A 20,525-nucleotide genomic window follows, 5' to 3' on the forward strand; every position below is an offset into this window, starting at 1 on the left:
GGTTAACCGTATGCGTACAACTAGTACGGATACTGGTGATCCATCACCGATGGAGGTGAAGGTGCACTGTAGTCTGTAGGTCCCTCCTGGTCGGGTTTACTCCACACCCCATCATCAGCCCCCAATTCCAACCCTGGAAAAGTCACTGTTCTGCGTACCTCCTGACCTGACCTTGTTCAGTAGCAACTGCGGTATAAGTGGAGGCACCTTCCTTGCTGCTTATAGATACGTACCTGGGACGTAGTGTACACTAGGTACGTGTGTGCCGTCCAACCATCCACTCAGATCAATCTCCCTCCATCTCGCCTCGCTGCCAGCCTGACAACCAACCCACCCACCTTCTCATCCTTACGATTTTCCCACGATGCGAATGCTCCTCACCTTAGCGACTCCTTCAGCATTATAGACAGCATCGCTATGCGCGCCGTTTCTCCCCTTGCTTGCATTCATCGTATATGATTTTGCGCGCTTGTTAATTAGACAAAATGGACGATCTCGCGAGGGCCGAATACCCTGCCATGCTGGTACTGTTCCCGTCCTTCCTCTGTATCGTCAATCGTCACTGTTTCCTCCCCCCCTCCGAGAAACAGAGAGAGAAAGAGAGAGAAATGCCCAGCCACAATGCTGAGGAAAAGTTGGGAGACGGACTTTTACAACCACTCCGACTCCTGTGCCCCCCTCCCTCTGCCGCTCCAGGGGCGCATTGTTTGCGACTTGATTGCTGACTGCCCATGTTTTCTTTGTCCAGGCGCACCTCCATCCCATGCAGGCTGTGAACGTCCTCAACGACCGTGTGAAGAGAATAAACAAGATCAACACCGAGGTCGCAGACTGGCTGCAGGTAAAGCAACACCCGAACCCACCGGAAAACCGCACACCCGACGGGAAGAAAGACGAGCCCCAAGCTGAACACATCCCATCCAGGAACGCCGCCGAGTCGAGGACCAGTACGTCCAGAGCCTGAAGAAGCTGCTCACCTTCAAAGTCCCCAACAGCCAATCCGAGCTTGGGTAGGTCTTCCATGACACCCCTGACGCGCATCCCATGGACGAACCGTATACTGATAAACTACGCAGCGTCTTTTCCGGCCCCTGGGACAAGATTCTCCAATCCGTCGATTCGACCGCCCACTCCCACTACATTTTCGCGAGCCAACTCGAAAAAGATGTCGAGGGACCCCTCCGTAACTTCCACTCTCGAAAGGAGATGCAGAACATGCAGACTATCTCCGCCAACCTGACCGCAATGGCCCGAGACCTCGAGGATGCCCAGAAGAAGGCGGATGCCCTCGCCCGCAAAGGCCCCAAGACGAACGCCCAGAAAATGGCGGACGCTGCCACGCGACTCGAGTCCGCCACACAGCAGTGGGATTCTCAAGCCCCTTTCATCTTCGAAACCCTGCAAGCCCTCGACGAGCAGCGCGTTAACCAGCTTCGCGACCTGCTGACCCAATACGAGACCCACGAGAGCGACCAGGCGCAACGGAACCAGGCGCGCGCCGCCGACACCCTGGCCTCGATGCTGGAGATCAGCACCGAACAGGAGATCGTAAGTTTCAAGGAGAGGGTTCTTTCGGGAAAGCCGCGGTTGGAGAAGAGAGCTACGGCATCCAGGCAATCTTCCAATGCCCCAACCAGCCAGACATTAGCCCCGCCTCCGCCTCCGCCCGGCAGCATCGGACAACGCGACGACGACGCAAGTGACCACTCTGGTCTTGCCGATGGGAAGGGTGGTATGATGACCTCCTACAAAGCACTCCAACGCTCTTTGTGCTGATACTAACGACCGATGCAGAATCCAAGCTGCGAAGCCGCATTGGCACGATGCTCGGCCGGCGCCGACAGAGCATTCACGGCGGGTTTGGCCAGATATCCCCTGGAAAGGGCGGCTCTCCGTCTTTCAGCCGAGGTCTCAGCAGCAGCCATAGCAGCACTCATGCGCGCTCTGCTCTGTCACCCAGAGCCTCGTCGAATAACCTGACCGAGGCGCACAACCGATTGTCTGCTCTCGCAGAGACGCCCGATTCCCCGAGACCACCCCTGTCCTCCGGCACCGACAAACCTCACCACGAAGGCACCAACGGTTTTGGTGAAAGCCTCTCGGATGCGAATCGCCTGGGCTCCTCGGCTGGCCCTGTAAACGGAACCCACGACACTGATGCGTTGGATGTTGCCCCTCCCTCAGGCCCGCCCCCCACCCAGGCTCAGGATTCCGAAAGTAAGGATGCCGAGGGCTTCACGATCCGGCAACCCGACAACGACCCAATCTCCCAGGCCCAGCGTGAGGCCGCCGAGGAGAGCGAGCAGATGTTCAGACTCAACATTGCAAGCTCGCCCATCGCCGAGGAAGATGCCGACGCGAAGCAGGCTGCGATGTCGAATGTCGCCAATACTCTGACGCAGATGGCAGCTCCATCGCGAAAGCTTGGAACTGTGCGAGGACGTAGAGACGTACGGAACACCATCTATGTGCCGCCTCCCAGCATGCCTGAGCCTGAGCTCACCTCTGAAAACCCTTTCCCGACTTCTCCATCACTGCCCAGCCAATCATCCAAACCCACCACTGTGGCTGCCCTTGCTTCGGAGGCAAGCATCGCTGCGACGTCAGATACTCAGTCTATCCGTTCAGCCAACTCGCTTGTGAGCTTGGCCCATTTGAAGCATCCTGAGATGCACGAGCCTGGTCTCAATGCGTCCGTCATCGAGACTGTGTCCGCAACCTTTGAGAATGGAACAGTCACAAGTGCCAAGATCCATGGTGAAATCGCCTTTGCCTACCAAGCGGCTGGTGATTCTCGGCCCGGTGAGTTCTGTCATCAGCCCCCGAACAGCGGGAAAAAGTAAACAAAAAGAAGTTATGACTAACAGAAAAGCAGATAGTGAGACCATCCGGATCAACAACTTTCCTAGCCTGGAAGTCATTGGTCCAAACCGTATCTTTGTCCAGAACACTGGCAGATCCGACGAGTTCAACTTGGACCTGTCGCATCTGAACAAGACAGCTACGGCATTCACATATAGATTACATTCTGGCGACGCAGACGGCACAGGTCTAGCGGCACAGGTCCCGCTTCTACTCCGTCCAGCTTGGAAGCCCCAAGCTGACAAGCTCGGGCTGCTCCTGCAGTACTCTCTCAACCCCGCAAGCAACCTGACGGCCCCGGTAACGCTGCACAATGTTGTCTTTGTTGCCACATACGAAGGTGCCAAGGCTTCTGGTGCGCAGACAAAACCCACAGGAACGCATCTCAAGGATAAGCATTTGGTGTACTGGCGCCTGGGTGATTTGACCCTTACCACCGAGACACAAAAGATTGTCTGTCGCATCATCGGCGCCGAGAACGCCGAGCCCAAACCGGGACATATCGAGGCTCGGTGGGAGATGACGCCTGAGAATCTCAGCAGCGGCATCTCTATCTCAAGACTGGAGGAAACCAAGGGCAAGGGCAAGGACGAAGAGGCAGACCCCTTTGCGGACGAGAACCCTACCTCGCCTGCACTGCCAGCAGATCAGCAGTGGGTGGATGTGCAACTGGTGAAAAAGGTTACGAGCGGCAAGTATGAAGCCAAGTAATGGACACCTAGGTGCTGTAAGGTCTGTACATACCCCATCGAAGTGGCAGATTTTGTCACTGGCGGAAAAGCAAGACCGTTTTTTACATAGCAAGCGCATGGCAGGAGAGGTTGAGACAACCCCGGATATTTCATGTCTAGCGGATCGAGGTTTTTTTTTCCCCTTCTTTTGATTTTTCTTGTCATATGTTGTATCTTCCGAGGACCACGATCTCCCCGGGAGTGATCATCAACGACGATGGAGACGGATTTTCTCGGCGTGTTGCAGGTAGCTTTTGTACCGATATGATGAAGAAAAAAGAGAGATTCCCATATGTGCGTCTCATCACCTGCATGCTTGAAGAGAAACAAAGTTGAACGGTGGGACATGGCGGGGGAGGGGGGGGCAGCCATCGCGAAGATCAGCGAAGCGACTTGGGCTGTTTGCAACACGTAAAAGTCGTGTTATTGAAGCTATTCGCCCAATCCAGCATCTGAACCTCGTACCAATCCTTTCCGGCCTTGAGGCAAGGTATCATCGTAATACAAAAGAAAACCACACCATTTGTACAATTAGCCTGCCTCCCTCCAATCCAGGTAGTTTCATCTGACAGCCATTTCTTTTCTCTTCTCTCTGTTTTCTCCTCTCCGCACATATCGAATGGGCAGACGGCCTTCCCAGTCATCTTCGTTTGCGTACCAACAGAAACGCACAAAATCCCGCTCACCATGATGGTAGACTCTCTTTTTGTTCTATATTTACTCGGTCTGCATCTGATTCCGCGAATACTCTTCGTAAAACTCGAGCGTCAGCGCAGCGAGGAAGCCGGGGATGCACCCCTTCTCGCGCACCCAGAAGCCGATCTGGTCGGAGATGCGCCGGGCAAAGGCGCTTTTGGGCCCGCCGCCGACCTTCATCGTGCCCTTTTCGCCGTCGAAGACAATCGAGTTCTCATACTCGTCCGTCTGGGACGGGTAAAATGTCGACTCTACGCGCATCTTGCCGTTGGGCATGAACATAACGGTCCATCCAAGAGTACTAAAAATGGCTTCCTTGAATTCGAGCGACTTTTTGGACCATACCTCCTTGAGTCGCTTGGCCGACTTCTGGGCGGATGCCGTCTCGGCGCGGGCCTCCTCCACCAGGCGGTTTGCGGCGTCGAGCTGCGTGCGCGGGACAAGGTCCACCGAGGGGTTACCCTCGATCTGTGCGAGGAGGTCGGCGTTCTCCTGCTCGAGGGCTTTGAGCTTGGAGACCTTGATGGCTTCAAAGTCGGATGTCGGGTTGGAGCGTAGGGACAGGATGCGCGTCTTAGATTGCGCCTTCAGCGCCTTGAGCTGCTCCTGTACGACGGAAAGCTCCTTCTGGGTGACAGCGTGCTGCGTCTGAACCGCCGAGAGCTGGTCCTGGAGTTTCCGGTTCTTGCGGTTGAGGAGGCCGAGCTGTTCCTGCAGGGCCTCGTCATTCTCGTCGCGCGGGCGTTTGGTGCCGGCGACGGCCGGTGCGGGCTCGGCGGTTTTGCCGGATTCGATGGAGGACATTTCGGCGTGCATGGCCTGCACTTCTGATCTGTATTTGTCGACCAGGTCCTCGAGCTCCTGGATGCGGCGGGCTCGAGTCTCATCGACGGCCTCCGGCTGGAAGGCTTCATCTTCCGCGTCAAACGTCTTGAGTTGGGCGCGGAGGTATTCGACCTCTTTCACCGCAAGCACGCGCTGGCGCTCAGTCCGGAGTCGAGTCTTGTCGACGTTCTGGCTAGTCGCGACGGACCGCGCCTCAGTGAGCTGCGACTTGAGCTTGGCGTTCTCCTCCTGCACCGACTTCAGAGCGGACTCTTGTGCGGCCAGCTCGGCCTGCAGCGAGCCAACCCTGTCAAGTTGGGAAGCGGTCTCGTAACGCTGCTCGATAAGAGCACGGGCGACGGCTTCAGGTGAGTCAAACTCAAGCTTGGTGCCCGTGCTAGCAAGATAGCCCGTCCAGGCGAGGCGCTCGTCTTCAAGACGTTGGCGCTGGATGTGCGCTTCCGCCAGCTCGGCCTCAAGCGACTGGGCGGCTTCGAGCTTACGCTGAAGGGATCGCTTCTCCTCTTCGACGACCTCGACGGCCCGGTGAATCTGGCGCAGGTGCTTCAGCTCCGAGAGCTGCTCGCGGTTGGTCGCTTCCAGGTTGCGGATATGTGCCACCTGCTCCGACAACTCGTGCTTGATGATAGCCATGGTATCGGCATCTCCGGTCTGGGCCTTAAGACGCAGTACTTCCGCCTCGAGGTTGCCCACCTGGTTGTCTTTCTCCGCTAACTGAGACTGTACCTGTTGAAGGGCGGCTTCGCGGGCCTGCGACTCTTGCTCGAGCTCCTGCGTCGAATTTTGCGCAGCCTGCAACTGCATCTCCAGGTCAATCGTCTTTTTCTCGTTGATGCGCGCCGCCTCGTCCTTGGCGCTCGACAAGTCTTCCAATTGTTCCTGTAGCAAACGGGCTTCCTCTTCGGCGTCACGCGCGCGCTTCTCGAGTGCCGTCTTGTCTTGCGCAATATTCTCCCGCAGGTCAGCCAGCTCCTTTTGCGTATTTTCCAATTGTCGCATGGCTTGCGACTTTTCGCTCTCGGCTGTTTGTTTCGCAGTGAAATCGGCTTGGGCGCGGCGACGTTGATCCTCGAGCTCGGCATTGTGTCGGGCGTCGGCCATCTGCTTTTCTTGATCGAATGTGCTAATTGTGTACCGGAGGGTGCCCAGCTCGGCTTTAAGCTCCTCGATCACCTGCCGCTGGGATTCGTACTCAGCGGCGTCTGGGGGCGCCATGTTCTCTTTCGAGCTCTCGTGGGAGGTAGCGCGGACGGATTCGGGGGCCAAGCTTGCACGAGACCCGGGTCTGCTATTTGCATCGCCGCCAGTAAAGAGATTATAAGTGGGTTGTGTTGCGCGGAAAGTCTATGGTAAGAGTTCTGGTCAGCGACAACTGTATTTTGCCTAGCGTTGTTGCTTTGTTTGTTTACAACATACCCTAGACTCTCTGAGGGAAGTGTGCGGTCTGGGAAGTGCACTCGCGCCAACGCTGGCGCGCAGTCGGTTGGATACAGAGCTGCGCCTGCCAGGAGGATCGCCAGATGGGGTGTGCGACCTCATGGCGGCAGTACTGTGACGATGATGCTTCTGGATGCGTCCTCCTGATGATCGGCCAGTGTTGTTTTGGCGGTTGTTGGACGCTGGAGTTGCTGGGGACGGTGTCACGTGATGGTCCAGGGGGGGGCCTGCCGGATTCGGTTTTGGCATCATCTGATGGCCCTCCAGCTCCCTCAGCTCTCTTCCCTGCGGTGAGGCTTTCTTGGCGGCGGCGCCTAGAGCTCGAGCTGGAGGTTGCTGCATAGTCATAAGAAGACACCCGATTTCCGCCGTTCGTCTTGAATCTTCATCTTCGTCCATTGGGGATTGGATAATCGAGGAAAGTGGTAAGCTGTCACTATTCAAGATAGGTTTGCTCGGTTGAACAGCAAATTTGCTCGAACAGCAGAAGTTGGAGCTCAATTGTTGGTTGCCGGAAAAAGACGACGGTCGTTTGCTCCTGCCTCTGCCTGCTCTGCTCGAGAAGGAACGGTTGAAGGTACAATGCGGTCGGCCGCTCTTTCCTTTGCTGCGACGTTTCAACTGGAAGTTCCCGAGGGGCGGGGACTCTTCTTCCCTATTTGCAACCGTCTCTGAGTGAGTCTTCCTCCAGCAACCACCTAACCCACACATTTTCGTCCTGAGTGTAATCACATCGGCTTTGCAAATATCGCCATTCTTCAGCCGTTTTCTTTTCTCCAAGACGGCGCCATAGAACGTTGCGAGTTTCTTCCGACTGTTGATCATGAAAAGCACCAATAGTTTGTTTGCTCTCGCTGATTGCGATATTCTCCTCCAAGGGAGGCAATCCTGATATTTCTCTCAGGATGAACGCAAGAACTAGAGACCTCCACAAGCAAATATCCCCTCCTCTCAAAGAAACAGCCACTCTCCACATGCATCATCGCCAATACCAACGTTAAAGGTGTGAGACAGGTGACAATGGCCCTACGCCCTGTAACTCTGTTGACCAGGGACCAGCTGCACCATGACGTGATCCCCACATCCCACATGCGTGGAAGCTTGTCCCTGACTTGGGTAACTGCAGTGCTCGAATGATGGTCCGTGCACTAATTGCTCTAGCGTTTCTGTGCTCACCTACCTAACTTGGGAGCTCCTGTCCTTGGGGCAGCAGATTTCATCGATAGCTCCAACCCTCCGCAACTACCCCCTCCCCTCTACAGCCGACCCCTCGACAACCTCACCGACTCCCCCTCTCCTCGAGCCATATATTTAACGACATAATACTTCGATAGGATTCGCTTGGAAAGGAGAAGCTTGGGCAACCTTGGGGCATACGAATGAGGCGCCCCCTCGGAATCAGCTACACCTCAACATAGTCCGGGACAACGGCCTGCAGTCCCACGGGGAGCGAACTTCTTTGACACAATCAATTGCTTCTGGAGCCTTCTTCTCTCGATCAAAACACACTTCTGCGCTGTACAAACATTGGATACAATAGCTCCGTCGCTAGGCCGGCCAAGAGAGAGAGAACAGAGGCTGAGCCCAACTGCAACGACTAAGCTTGTCCGGCCCAGTGCTCTTTACTTTGAGGACAATATCGCGCTTACCATATTTATCGTGAACCGTCTGCCTGCAATAATTGTACTAGTTCAAAAAATACCCCACAAGCAACTGCTTCTCAATTTTTGAACACTTTGTTCCTTTAACTGTACTCCGACATCCAACTACCAATTCCATCATGGCCCTCTCACGCCTCCTGGCAAGTACCCTCTCTTATATGTTTTGTGCGTTCAAGATCACTACGAAGGAACGGTGGCTAACTTCCAGACGATAGATCCGAGCCACTCCTAGCCACGCGCTTCGCTCTGCATCTAACAGCGCTCTGGGTTTCTCATATGCGCCTCGATACTACTCAGTGGATGCCGAAAAGAAGGAGGAGGACAAGACTAAGGAGGACAGGCCTCCTCCATACACTCACAGAGGCTCGGCAATCAACTTCAACTGGGCCCGCGAAGCCGAAAAGAAGGAGAGAAGCGGACCGACCTTGTCAGCGGATAATTGGGAGGAGCATCCCGATGCCAGGATTGAGGACTTCGAAGAGCTTCCTTACAAGGAGTTTGGCATCAACCAGCACATGGAGGTCAATGCCGAGTTCAGAAAGGTCCTCAATGAAGTCGTCCGGGAGTTCCGTGCCCCCATCATGTATGCCATGGCTTACGGTTCCGGTGTTTTCCCCCAGTCCAAGGCCACTAGGACTGTCACGGATGAGGAGTTCCGCGCTGTCCACCCCAAACCCTCGCCCTCCTTGATGGAGGTTCAGAAGGGTGGCCCCAAGATGATCGATTTCATTTTCGGAGTCACTCACACCCAACACTGGCATTCGCTGAACATCCGTCAGCACCGTGACCACTACTCTGGTCTGGCCAGCTTTGGCTCCGGTCTCGTCTCGACCTTCCAGGACCGCTGGGGTGCCGGTGTCTATTTCAACCCTTACGTCACAAAGAAGGGCATGCTCATCAAGTACGGCGTGACGTCGATCGACAACCTCTGCACCGATCTCTCCACCTGGAACAACCTGTACCTCGCTGGAAGACTTCACAAGCCTGTTAAGATCCTACGTGATCATCCTCGAGTTCGCCTTGCGAACCAGGTCAACCTCATTTCGGCTGTCCGCACTGCTCTCCTGCTCCTGCCCCCAAAGTTCACCGAAAAGGAGCTCTTCTCGACTATTGCTGGTATCTCGTATCTCGGTGACCCGCGCATGTCTTTACCAACTGAGAATAAGAGCAAGATCAACAACATCGTGGACAACAACATGATCTCTTTCCGCAAACTTTACGGTCCGCTTCTTAACACGATGCCTAACGTCGACTTCGCCGACGGAGCCGACCAGCAGAGCAAACACGCTTCCGATGCCGAGTACGATGGCGCCATGTACCAGGATATGGATCCGATCAAGCGTGGCAACATGGTTCGTCGCCTGCCCAAAGCCTTCCGCTCGCGCCTGTATTTCCAGTATCAGAAGAAGTCGATGGTTCCGGCCTCGGAATTCAAGGCCATGATGGACGCCTCCAAGGAAGAGGAGGACGTGAGCTTCAAGCGCCGCGAGGGTGGTGGCTTCGAACAACGCATTGTCCAGGACGACCCGGATGAGCTGCGGAAGTCGATTCGCAAGGTCATCAGGCAAACTGTCAACTGGCCCGCAACCGCGCAGTCGGTCAAGGGCTTGTTCACTGCTGGTGTCGGCCGCTCCATCCGTTACCTCTCCGAGAAGTTGACCAAGTACAACGAAGGCAAAGCAAAGGCCAAGGTCAAGGCTGAAGAGCTCAAGAAACAGGAGAGCGAGGCCGCAGACAAGGCCAAGAAGGAGGAATGAATACCTTCTATAAGTTATTGACCAAATCAGAGCTCCTGGCAACCTGATTGCTGGGGTTTCTGGACCTGAGCGTCACTTAACTACGCCTTACGAAATCCGATTTCCAACGTTTCGATGTCTCGTACATACGGATCATTCTGTCTTCGGTGTCTTCATGGCATCGAACTGTACATTTTCGACCAGGGACCGGCACAACCATCCTCGCCTTTTTTTCTTCTTTTCTGACTGCCGCGCTAAGGCAGATAGATAGTACGCGGCGGGAACGATACGGCCGAGGACAAACCGGCAAGAATCCGTTTCAGACAGGAACATATCCCACTGCCTACACATGCGCGATTACATGTTGACAGCAAGTCGCCCATGCGGTTCCTTTTGCTCTTCTGACCCGACTCCTGCTTTTACCTTTTCTTTTGTCGATCTCGTTTCTGAAAATTTTGCATCAGCATTGGGGGGGGGGGGGGGTCGGTTACTACTAGAACTGGGAGGAGAAAAGGTGGGCTTAGTTCGATGGTATGGCCAATGGTTTTCGTTACTTTGTCTTGCTTCCGCATGCCTTACGTGAGTGAGACCCGGGAATGGCTACTTGTAAACCATGGGGCTTCCACACCATCTTGAGGGTACCGGTAGAGCTTTGGGTTAGGTTCTGGGGCGAAAGGATATTCTGGGAAGAGCGTGGGAGATGAACTTGAGCTGAAGATGAGGCGTTTTACGGCATGTAAAAAGAGTATTATCGGGGACACCATGTTCCTGAGGGCCATTTTCGGCAGACATCAATGATAGGCGACGAGGTCGCCGATTTGCACAATAACCTTCCAAGGCCGGCCAACCCATGCCAAGGGCTATGTAGCCCACCGTAGCGTCCCCGATATGATTGCCAGATGGCAAACGTAAATCCAGAGGACCAGAGAATGCTTGTTGGACGATCTGATGACATCATGGAGCCAGCATGCTGTAATGTTCCCGACCACGTTTGGTAGCGCCGATACAGATGACAGGTGGCAGCAAAACAAAATACGAAACAAGAAGGAGATGATGCCTAGAAATGTGGTGTGGGAAATATGTAATTATTCATTCACACGGAGTTCGGCCGTGACATGACTTAGGTAGCTAATAGTACAGAGGGGTGGGGTATTCATTACGTCGTCCAACAGTCGCTGCCCGTTTTGTTGGTTGGTTGTTTGGTTCAGAACTTCTTCTTGGCCATCGAAGCGGCGCCATCGATGAGCTTGTCGGTGAAGCTATTGCTGCCGCCGTGCTTCTCCTCCTTCTTGTCTTTGCCGCCGCCCATAAGGCCGCCGAGGAGACCGCCGCCGCTGCTGCCGCTGTTACTGTTGTGGTTGCCGCCGCTGGAATGGCTGCCGTGGCCGTAGTCGTCGCGGCCTCCGCCGTAACCGCCTCCCATGCCGCCGCCGCCGCCAGAGTAGTTATCACGGCCACCTCCGTAGCCGCCGCCCATGCCGCCGCTGCCGCCAGAGTAGTTATCACGGCCACCTCCGTAGTTGCCATTCATACCGCCGCCCATGCCTCCTGAGGGGCCGTAGTTCTCATGTCTTCCGCCGTGCATGATGGATGTGTGTTTTGTGAGTTGGAAGAGATGGTTGTTCAAGTTGCAAGTCGTGGCGTGTATAGCGAATTCTTGGTAAGACTGTTATTCTGATGGAAGATGTTGTGGCTGATGATGAGGAAGACATGCTTTCCAAGGTCTTAGCATTCAACACCATTTATACTCAAGTAGCCTACCAGACGTCAGGCCGTCATTGTGGACAAGGACGCGACGACTTTCCCACTCGCATCATTCCCATCTCCGTGTTGGCACCTACCGACGTCAGATGCCGCCTACGGTCCCCCATCGATAGTCGTCGTCTAACGTCAATACGAACCCCCGGAACAAGGAAAGGAGCAAGAAGAAGGCAACATGGGGGAAGACTACGTCAGAAGCGCCGTGAACAGGCCCAATTTTCCCTGCCGTAGGGCAGTTGGATTCAACCAATCTGGAGCAGCGTGTCACAGGTGTGGGAATGGACTGGGCCAAGTGCGGCGCGGGTGCCGTCCAAGCCGACTTGGTATTTGCTTGATGCAACTATATGACATTCAGGCGCGAAACCTCGCAGTAGGCACTCGCATGTCTCGAGATGTGGGCATGCGGGATAGAGAGAGAAGAGGGGGGGGGGTTAGGTGCCGTGAGCCGCACCGTAAGCTTACCCCATCTACTGATCTCATAAGGCGACGGTCATTTCCCGAAAGGAAACGAGGGACTAGGGGCCCGCTTCGCTCTCTTGTAAAGAGGCGGCGCAAGCTCTGGATCTTGGTGCTTTCGTTACAGGTACCATGTGTAAAGTTGGTCGCGGTGGCGACGTGGGGAGGGAGAAACGCGTTGGAAACTGGAAACCCGGATTGGATAAAGGGGGGGGGGGGGGTGGACTACATCGTACCCTGTAGCTAACAACATGCAGGTACGTACTGTCGATTCTTGGTGGCTTGGGTTTATTTATGGAAGGACCCTGCTTTCGATGCTGACTAAATCAGCGTACCCTAGAAAACCTCGGATTGATGCACAAGTACACGACTAGGTACTTGCAAGTATCTACCTAGTTTACTGCGTTTCGGTTGTTTCCTTAACACGGGGTGCAATAAGACGTGTAGTCGGTTCAAGGTGAGCACGGTAAGGTAAGGAAACTCGCCTACTGGATCTGCAGAGCCTGTTTCCGTAGGCGGTTTAGTGCAACGCTGGCATACGGAATGACGTAATGGCCATCCCTTCCCCGAACCGTTTAGGTACCTTTGCCAATACAGATGATACCTAGACCACACCACAAATAGCATCATCTTCCTCGTACGATGGTATCCGGCCGAAGTAAAAGCTCCCTGTCAGGTAACTGATACGCACCCCCCTACTACAAAACTTCTCTGTTGGTGAATATTCCCCTCTTATAATGATGTCAGCTATGGGGGGTAACATGGCTGGGAGCTTTTAGTTACCCCTACCACCCTGTACGTTGCCCACAGCAGAGCAGCACAGCAGGTAGGTAACGCAAGGTAAGGTACCTACCTTGAACTAGGTAACTTTGATAGAATAAGCACTTAGCTAAGCAGCTCGTTTTCTTTGTGAGCCCAATTGATAAAGTTCCGAGAGCACGAAGCACCGGGCCAATTGCGACTTTCCAGCCATCAATGCCCTTCTGGCGCACGAGTGTCCGCTGGGGAGAAGGTCGACAGTGACGAGATACAATGCTCATTGCACACGCGCGAGGCTCGAGCGGAGGCCGCAGAAGGACGGTGTCAGGTATTCCTTAGGCATGCACGTACGATTACCCTAGGGGGGGTACATGGATCTCCCCACGTCCAGATAGCTTAACACAAGGTGCACACCTCACAGTTGGTAGCACAATTAGTTATCGACCAGGTGAAGTTTTTGACTGAAAATTTTCGGAATCAGCTGTATCAGCTACCGGAATCCCAAAGAATTCAGTCATAAAGTTTACACATAAGAAAAAGGTGGAATCTAAGGGTACATACATCTACTTCCAAGCCCTCTATCTAGCTGTTTAAATTAACCTATCTACTATTTCCTACCCTGATTACCTTTTTTAAGAAGGAGCTACATCTGGAGCACCAATGTCTGTATATAATCTACGTGTACATTTAGTTCAACTGCTACGCTTTATAGAAGCAAGCTAGTTAACACATGTTACATCAGACGGCATTACTCAAGGTGTCTAGCTACAAGGATACTTGACGATATCCCATAAAAAGACAACCCAACGTACTTTGACGCACTATTTCCGGCGGAGTAGAATCAACCGAGATCCATCAAAGCCTTTCTCCAAAGCTAGCGTCACCAAGCCACTAACTTCTACAAATCTAATTCAGCATCAACTCCACAGCCACCAAAGGCGCCAGTCAAGTCTTAACCCATCCTATCCGACATTGAAAGTGTGACGTCCAGGTTGTCAAGTCTAGACCTACATTAATCGCCAGCGCTACGGCAACTACAAGATCTGACTACGTTAGATAGCACATTACGCATAGGGCTATTAAACCTTGGACAAGCAACCCAATCCCCTCTTCTCACCTCATTACTGAGCATACAGCACGGGCAACACTCCAACCAAATCCATCTACAGCACAATTTCAGATCTGGATATAGCTCACCTTTACCGGAGGAACCACACCGTTCACCATCTACACGGTCATCGCATCAGCAGCGAGATCCACTCCAACAAGACGATATGTCTGCACCTGTGACACCAGAGGGCGCTGTAGCCTTGAATTGCCAATGTTGGCCAGGAGGAGGACTGGGCTGCCGTCGAGAAGAAAGCTCTCCAGGTGGGCGCCAAGAAGATAATTATCGACGACCTCGAGCGCGAAATGGTTTAGGACCTTCGCTTCAAGGCCGTCAAGGCCAACGCACAATACGAGGATACTTACTTGCTGGGCACCAGCTTCGCGTTTCCAGGGCCGGAACGATCTTCTTGAAACGCAGCTCTAGGGGTTGCTGCGACTCTCCTGCCATGACGATCCTTCGTGCGGCTTACATCGCGATCAAAGGCCTTACTCTTGATGGCTGCCTCAGGGCTGCCTGCGATACGTTGAGCAAGCAATGGTCTCAGCTCCTCTACAATGGTCTTTACTACAGCCCCGAGAGAGAACTCCTTTAGCCAAGCCTCGACTTCGCCCAAGAACGGGTTAACGGTGAAGTCCGCCTTCAGCTGTACAAGGGCCAAGCCCACGTTCTTGGCCGCAGGTCCCCGGAGAAGTTGTACTCCGAGGAGGATGCCTCTATGGACTCCCTCACTACTTTTGATCTCGCTGATGGGACCGGCTTCATTGCGATCGAGTCCATCCGCCTTAAGAAGTATGGCCAACAGCTGGCGGAAGCTGGTTACAAGTTTTGAGTAATCAGATGGACGATTAGGGTTTGCTTTGAAGGAAGGAAAAAAGGGAGAGCTCGGAGGAGCGGAGGATCTCAAGAAGACGGGGACGTCTTTTGGTCGAAAACCGGCCGGGGAACTGTCAGGTATGCCTTAGACATGCACGTACCCCTAGGGTACATAGATCTCCCCACTTGCCCCCTGGGTGCACACCTCATAGACGGCGTTCCAGACGGTTTGAATCTCACTCTTTTTTTGGTGTCCTTGACAAGGACTGGTTTGACATGAAGGAGAAACTTATTAAATATACTACGTAATACTTTACAAGTATGGTTTGCTTTTTTTGATGAGATGATGCACTTTCAGATGTCGCCAGTTCCTTTTTTTCTCTTCCTTATTGAAGGCCAACTTCGAACAGTGTTTGAACCATTCGTTCGAGTCAGTCAGTCGTCCGGTCTTCTCCATGGTCCTTCCCGGACCACGCCGCCGCATGCATACGGTGTGTAAGTAAATGTGTGTGTGTGTGTGTGTGTGTGTGTGTGTGTGAGGCCAACGCCTCTGTTTGCTTCTTGCCGCCTCATGCAGCGCCGCGCCGCACAGACTTGGTGACGGACCGGGCGCAGGAGGCAGAAGGCAGGATGGACGTAGGACACAAGGGATCTGGACGAAAGGCCGAGACACGTGCGTCCTACGGTCTTCGGGACGAGGCATAGTACGGATATATGAGGATGAAAATACAGTACAGGCGCCGCATGCCGGTGGCCAACTACTACTGCTACTACCAACCAAGCACGCTACCTAATGGCATCTACTTACGGTAGGGTACCTAGCAGTGTAGGTATGCACACGAGGATATGGGAATTCAAAAGTGCCTTGGTCAAAGAGGCAAACAGGGAGGAGGACCGAGACAGCGTTACCGATACCGAGCTCGGCTTACACTGGGAACGGTAAACTAGTTACCTACGTGACGGTAACTAAATACCCACACCTCTTTCTTGTTGCAGATGGCGCTGCACCCGCCTCTCTCTCGACCGGGCATGCATGTTTACACTTGGCATTAGCGATACGCATGTCCTCTTTTTTTTTTTTTTTTTTTTTTAGCCTTTTTCTTTTTTTGTTTCGACCAAATAATCGAGAGAACCCTTTGGTCTTTCGTTCTGTGTCGTGATCCTCTCTCTTTCCTCCCCCACACACATACATACCCCTAGCCCGTCAACAAGCCGCCATTGGATCACTCAATCTGTTGCATTATTGAATTGTTGGACCCATCCGCCCGTTTCTTCCGTTCTCCAGTCTTCTTTCCGAGTTGCTGCAGACTGCAGACCGCAGACCGTAGACCGCAGCTAGTCCTGTTGGTCTGGTTCCACTGGCAGGGATTCCGTAAAACTGGTTGGTCGAGTCTTCCCGGCAAAGACTCCAACAAGATCCCTTGGCTTGGACAGTTCGACGGGGAAGCATACCGGCACAACCTTCCATAACCTTCTCCAACCTCCTCATCCTCCTCTTCCTTCTCCTCCACTTCCACCGCCCAGCGTTGTCCATCAACCCATCCATCCATCTTTTTGCATCTTACACATCGCCTCTTCCCACCAAGCCAGGCCGTCTTGACTGACCGTAGCCGGAAAGCCTGCACAACTCACCATCAGCAAGGCAGCTTCAAGACACTGCACCATCGAGCAAAGAGCCCGACACGCTCCCTGGTTGCTGGCGTCGTCGGTCGTCACACTCCCTCCCCCACTAGTATAACTTGGTTACATGAGCAATCAATACCTGCCAACCACCAACCCGACCGACAGCTAGTCACTGCTGCTATTATTGTTACCACCACCACCACCAACACCACCACCAACACCACACCACACCATACCATCGCCAGCCACACTAGACAAACCCCAACACATATACCTGGGTAATCCAACACATAAAATACGCCATCACTATTTCTCTCTCCGCTGGCGGATGGTCTCACGATAGCATCCGCGACCCACTGTGCGACCGAGGCGACTCCCGCCGTCCCAGCATGGCGCGCCCGCGCATCCCCGCCCTCTATGGCATCCTCCAGTTCTGCCTCCGCCTGACTCTCGTCGTCTTCGAGGTGTGCGCTCTCGCCGCCCTCGTCATGCTGTCGAAATTAAGCTTCCATTTTCCCCTGGGCTACCTTACAGTGAGTGACTCTTATCTCTCTTGCTTTTTTCACGGCACAAAAAAAACAGTGCTGACTCGACACTTCCCAGTCCGTGTCAGGCATCATCTTTTGCATGGCCGAGATGGTGAGCCTCGCCAACTCGACGGGCCAGATCCCGCGCATGCGCACCGGCGCCATCGTCGTCGTCGACTTCGTTCTCTTTGTCCTCGGACTCGTCGCCTTCTTCTACTTCATTATCCTCAACGGTTGGCGCAGCGGCAGCCCCAACCACGAGTACCGCGCCTGGCGCAACGACCCCCTGCGCATCGAGAAGACCACTTGGGCCCCTTGGTACATGTGGCTCCAGCTCATCGCTGCTGTCATGCACTTCCTGTACATGATCATGCACTGCGTTGACGCCTGCAAAGAGAACGCCCCCGACCAGCAGCGCCACCGCCGCCAGAGGAGGATGATGAGGGATGCCGAGAGGCGGGAACGGCGGGCCGACCGGGACGCCGCCTCGGCGGGGCACCAAGACCCCGAAACGGCCCAGGTTTCGACGAGGTGAACGGCCGGTCGAAGAAACCCCGTCACCTCGCCTAGGAGGGATTGAATTCTTGATTATGCGGCGCTTTGCAATTTCATTCGGGTTTGGGGACATCTCAGGATTGGTGTTCTTGGCGTTCGGCGAGAGGACCAACGGGGGCTGCCACTCTTCTTACATGACTGGGGACGAAGCGGCCTTGAGCAAGTGCTGGTCTTGGCTGGGACATGAGGTATTTTGCGTCTGTGACGATGGTTGTTTTGGGAAAGGGCCGAGATGAAGTCGTTCCACCCCTCTTGGTTTCGAAAACCTTCTTTTTTTTTTTTGGATGGGCGGAACGGCGTGGCCAGAACAACACAGAAAGACACCCGCTTCGAGCGGCTGTGACTAAATCACAAGATGAGCATCCAACTGCTTCGTGTGAAGCGATGCGCAAGGCGTACATGGACGTCCAAGCACGTATCTATATTATCATCTATCAAACGGACAAAAGATACCCTTGAAAGCGAGAATTGCTACTCTATTCAACCTGCCTTTTCCGTCACGCTCGCCTTCTCTCTACTTTCCTTTCAGTCTCTCGCCAAAACCTACCTGCATCAGGCAACCAGAGCCGACGCCCGACGGAGACTTTCTTAGAGTTCGTGGGGGCTGACACGAGGGCTTGCAGCCGTGCGAAACATTGGCCGAATCCTGGTGGCAGCGTTGCCATCTGATGCATGTCAACGACTTGAGGTCCAGATAAAGAAGGGCCCTATATGTTTCTAGAATATAACCCCTCAGAGTATCCTTGGTCCATGTAGAGAAAGACGTTGAGTCGCCGTTTTGGGACCCAAGAATCATCCAACGTGTTATCGCTGGGGCCGCCTTTCGAGTCATAAAGACTGCATCGGCTTTCTTCGCCACCCATACCGCTCTCTAGCAAACGATCCGGAGGGTTCACTCAGGCTCAGCCCGCTTGGGCTGCTTGGCGGCCGGCATCCAGGCTGAACGGGCTCTTAACGTGCCACACAGACGCCTGCCCAGAGACCCAACAGTGGTTCCCTGCTGGCTAGTCAAGCAGGTTTCGGCATATGAGGGAGGAACATAACTCCCCGGAGTCCCGGATCTTTTCAACGGCAGGAAGAGCGAATGATAATGAGAAGTCATCCCCCGACCCCGATCCCCCCCCCCCCCCCCCCAAGAGATGGAGTCGAACAAACTCGAAGTAGACTAAAGGATGTTCAACATACTTATAAATTGTGCAGATGTGGCTTAGATTGCTCGGAGCTTTGTGTAGGAGAATCCTTATGTCTCCAAGCCCCCTTGGTACTAATCGGGGCCAAGTGCTTCACTAAACGGATTCAGGTAGGATTCTTCCGTTTTACCCGGCTACTGCATCGCTTGAACCAGGTCGTCTGCGTCTTGGATCGTGTATCACAGGTCTCCTTACCCTGACCCTCGCCCCCCCCCTTGCCGCCGTCCACCCACCTCCCCTCCTCGCTGCCGAGTCCCAACCACCCCCTCGTGTCCGTGGGCACATCCCATTTCACCACCGCGAAGTCCCCCTCGACCGCCCACCTGGCGCTGAACCGCCCCAGAGCCGTCGTGAACCCGGCCTGCGCCTCCGACACCTCACCGAACGCGGGCTTCAGGCTCCACTCCGCGCCGGCCGGCCGCGTCACCCGCAGCCCGACGAGGTACTCGGTCAGCGTGCTCGTCGGTCCACTGCTCCACCCGTGCGCGTGGCTCACGTAGCTTGGGTCGTCCGTGTACCCGCGCGCGCTGCGATACCCGAACGTGCCGTCCGTGAGGTACCCCTCAATGACGGTTGACCCTGTGCCGTTGGGATGGTTGAGGTACCACCCCCAGCTATCGCGCACCAGCCGCAGCGCCCTGTCGGCGCGGCCGACGGCGAAGTGTGCCTCGAGCTCGACGCTAGAGATGAAGGGCGAAACGTTACCGGGCAGCTCTGGTGAGGCCGGGCCGATGGGCGTCCAGTTCTCCGCCAACGCGCGGGAGATAGAGGCTGCCTCGGGGCCCGCCGGGTCCACCACACCGAAGGCGACGGCGTAGCTGTTGCTATCCTGCGGAAAGAGCGTGCGGTTCCTGTGGCCGTCGATGAAGGCGCCCTTGGACGCGTCCCAGAAGTGGGTTCGGATGGCGACCCTCAGGGTCTCCGCACGCGCGAGCCAGGATTCTGTGAGGTTCGCCCCCGCAGTCGCACCGGAGGAGGCGTCATCGCCGCCGTCCGCTGGGGCGAGATCCGCGAGGAACGCACCCGTGATGAGGGTGCGGTAGAGGAGCATGTTGGGGGCGCTGCCATTGGGCGCGTTGACGTACCGCGCCCAGTCGCCGGTGGCCGTGGCGTTGAGGACGGATCTGGGACGCGCGGTGCGGGAGTCTGGCGCGTAGATGTTCTCGTCCCAGGGGCCGGGGAACGACGCTTCTGTCGGGTGGGTGCAGGTCGCGTTGCGCCAACAAGCTTGTGCTAGGGCGCTGGCGATGAGACCAAAGGTCACGAGAATGGGCCGGAAGGGGGCCATGTTTCTGGAGTAAGGTCTGTCCACGGGGCAGCGAAACCTGGATGGAAAGACATCTTACGATGCCTTGTGTGGATTGAGGCGGAGGAGACTTTCTATAACGGCGAAGGCTTCGCGGCGTTCTAAGCCGAACCAGCCCCGGAGACTGGGATCCGGTTGACGGAATTCGATGGCCTGGCCCAAGTACGGAACCACCTGCAGGTTCCTTGATCTTGGGGTCGTCATCAGCTTTGGCGCAGTAAGATCTTGGGGGGCAGGGGAGCAATGACACGCGATAAAGTAGTCTCTCTCGGCAAGGGGGGACATCCGCTCGGTCAATTCGGGTCAAAGATGAGTGGTGAGTTCGTACTGCTTCTGCAGCTCTGCAACACAACGTGCCCCGGTCATAATCTACGATCCTTCGATTAGTACGGTTGGCTCCCGATGCCCTAGGACCTCATCGAATCATTAATGGATCAGTTGGACGCGGCTTTGCC

The 20,525-nt window shown here is 54.9% G+C and overlaps 7 protein-coding genes across 7 annotated transcripts; 4 read left to right on the top strand and 3 right to left on the bottom strand.

Annotated features, from left to right (window-relative positions):
* Nucleotides 1-485: 485 nt before the first annotated feature.
* Nucleotides 486-3,573, top strand: GLRG_07248 (SAFF domain-containing protein; the record flags this gene model as incomplete). Its single annotated transcript, XM_008097933.1, has 6 exons — nucleotides 486-524; nucleotides 749-841; nucleotides 925-1,010; nucleotides 1,077-1,732; nucleotides 1,795-2,802; nucleotides 2,876-3,573. The coding sequence occupies 6 exons, from the start codon at nucleotides 486-488 to the stop codon at nucleotides 3,571-3,573; spliced, it is 2,580 nt and encodes an 859-aa protein (XP_008096124.1).
* A 737-nt stretch (nucleotides 3,574-4,310) lies between these two features.
* Nucleotides 4,311-6,674, bottom strand: GLRG_07249 (spindle assembly checkpoint component MAD1; the record flags this gene model as incomplete). Its single annotated transcript, XM_008097934.1, has 2 exons — nucleotides 4,311-6,479; nucleotides 6,552-6,674. 2 exons carry the CDS (start codon nucleotides 6,672-6,674, stop codon nucleotides 4,311-4,313), a joined length of 2,292 nt encoding a protein of 763 aa, XP_008096125.1.
* A 1,678-nt stretch (nucleotides 6,675-8,352) lies between these two features.
* GLRG_07250 (uncharacterized protein) lies at nucleotides 8,353-9,990 on the top strand (the record flags this gene model as incomplete). Its single annotated transcript, XM_008097935.1, has 2 exons — nucleotides 8,353-8,398; nucleotides 8,531-9,990. 2 exons carry the CDS (start codon nucleotides 8,353-8,355, stop codon nucleotides 9,988-9,990), a joined length of 1,506 nt encoding a protein of 501 aa, XP_008096126.1.
* Nucleotides 9,991-11,173: 1,183 nt separating this feature from the next.
* GLRG_07251 (uncharacterized protein) lies at nucleotides 11,174-11,554 on the bottom strand (the record flags this gene model as incomplete). Its single annotated transcript, XM_008097936.1, has 1 exon — nucleotides 11,174-11,554. The coding sequence occupies one exon, from the start codon at nucleotides 11,552-11,554 to the stop codon at nucleotides 11,174-11,176; it is 381 nt and encodes a 126-aa protein (XP_008096127.1).
* Nucleotides 11,555-14,501: 2,947 nt separating this feature from the next.
* GLRG_07252 (argininosuccinate synthase) lies at nucleotides 14,502-14,885 on the top strand (the record flags this gene model as incomplete). The annotated part of the gene is made up of 2 exons (XM_008097937.1): nucleotides 14,502-14,613; nucleotides 14,671-14,885. The coding sequence occupies 2 exons, from the start codon at nucleotides 14,502-14,504 to the stop codon at nucleotides 14,883-14,885; spliced, it is 327 nt and encodes a 108-aa protein (XP_008096128.1).
* Nucleotides 14,886-16,881: 1,996 nt separating this feature from the next.
* On the top strand, nucleotides 16,882-17,554 carry GLRG_07253 (uncharacterized protein; the record flags this gene model as incomplete). Its single annotated transcript, XM_008097938.1, has 2 exons — nucleotides 16,882-17,025; nucleotides 17,096-17,554. 2 exons carry the CDS (start codon nucleotides 16,882-16,884, stop codon nucleotides 17,552-17,554), a joined length of 603 nt encoding a protein of 200 aa, XP_008096129.1.
* Nucleotides 17,555-18,088: 534 nt separating this feature from the next.
* On the bottom strand, nucleotides 18,089-20,052 carry GLRG_07254 (bacterial alpha-L-rhamnosidase domain-containing protein; the record flags this gene model as incomplete). Its single annotated transcript, XM_008097939.1, has 2 exons — nucleotides 18,089-18,291; nucleotides 18,960-20,052. The coding sequence occupies 2 exons, from the start codon at nucleotides 20,050-20,052 to the stop codon at nucleotides 18,089-18,091; spliced, it is 1,296 nt and encodes a 431-aa protein (XP_008096130.1).
* Between the last annotated feature and the right edge of the window lie 473 nt (nucleotides 20,053-20,525).

Source organism: Colletotrichum graminicola (genome assembly GCF_000149035.1).
Source record: "Colletotrichum graminicola M1.001 genomic scaffold supercont1.29, whole genome shotgun sequence".
NCBI classification, from domain to species: Eukaryota; Fungi; Ascomycota; class Sordariomycetes; order Glomerellales; family Glomerellaceae; genus Colletotrichum; species Colletotrichum graminicola.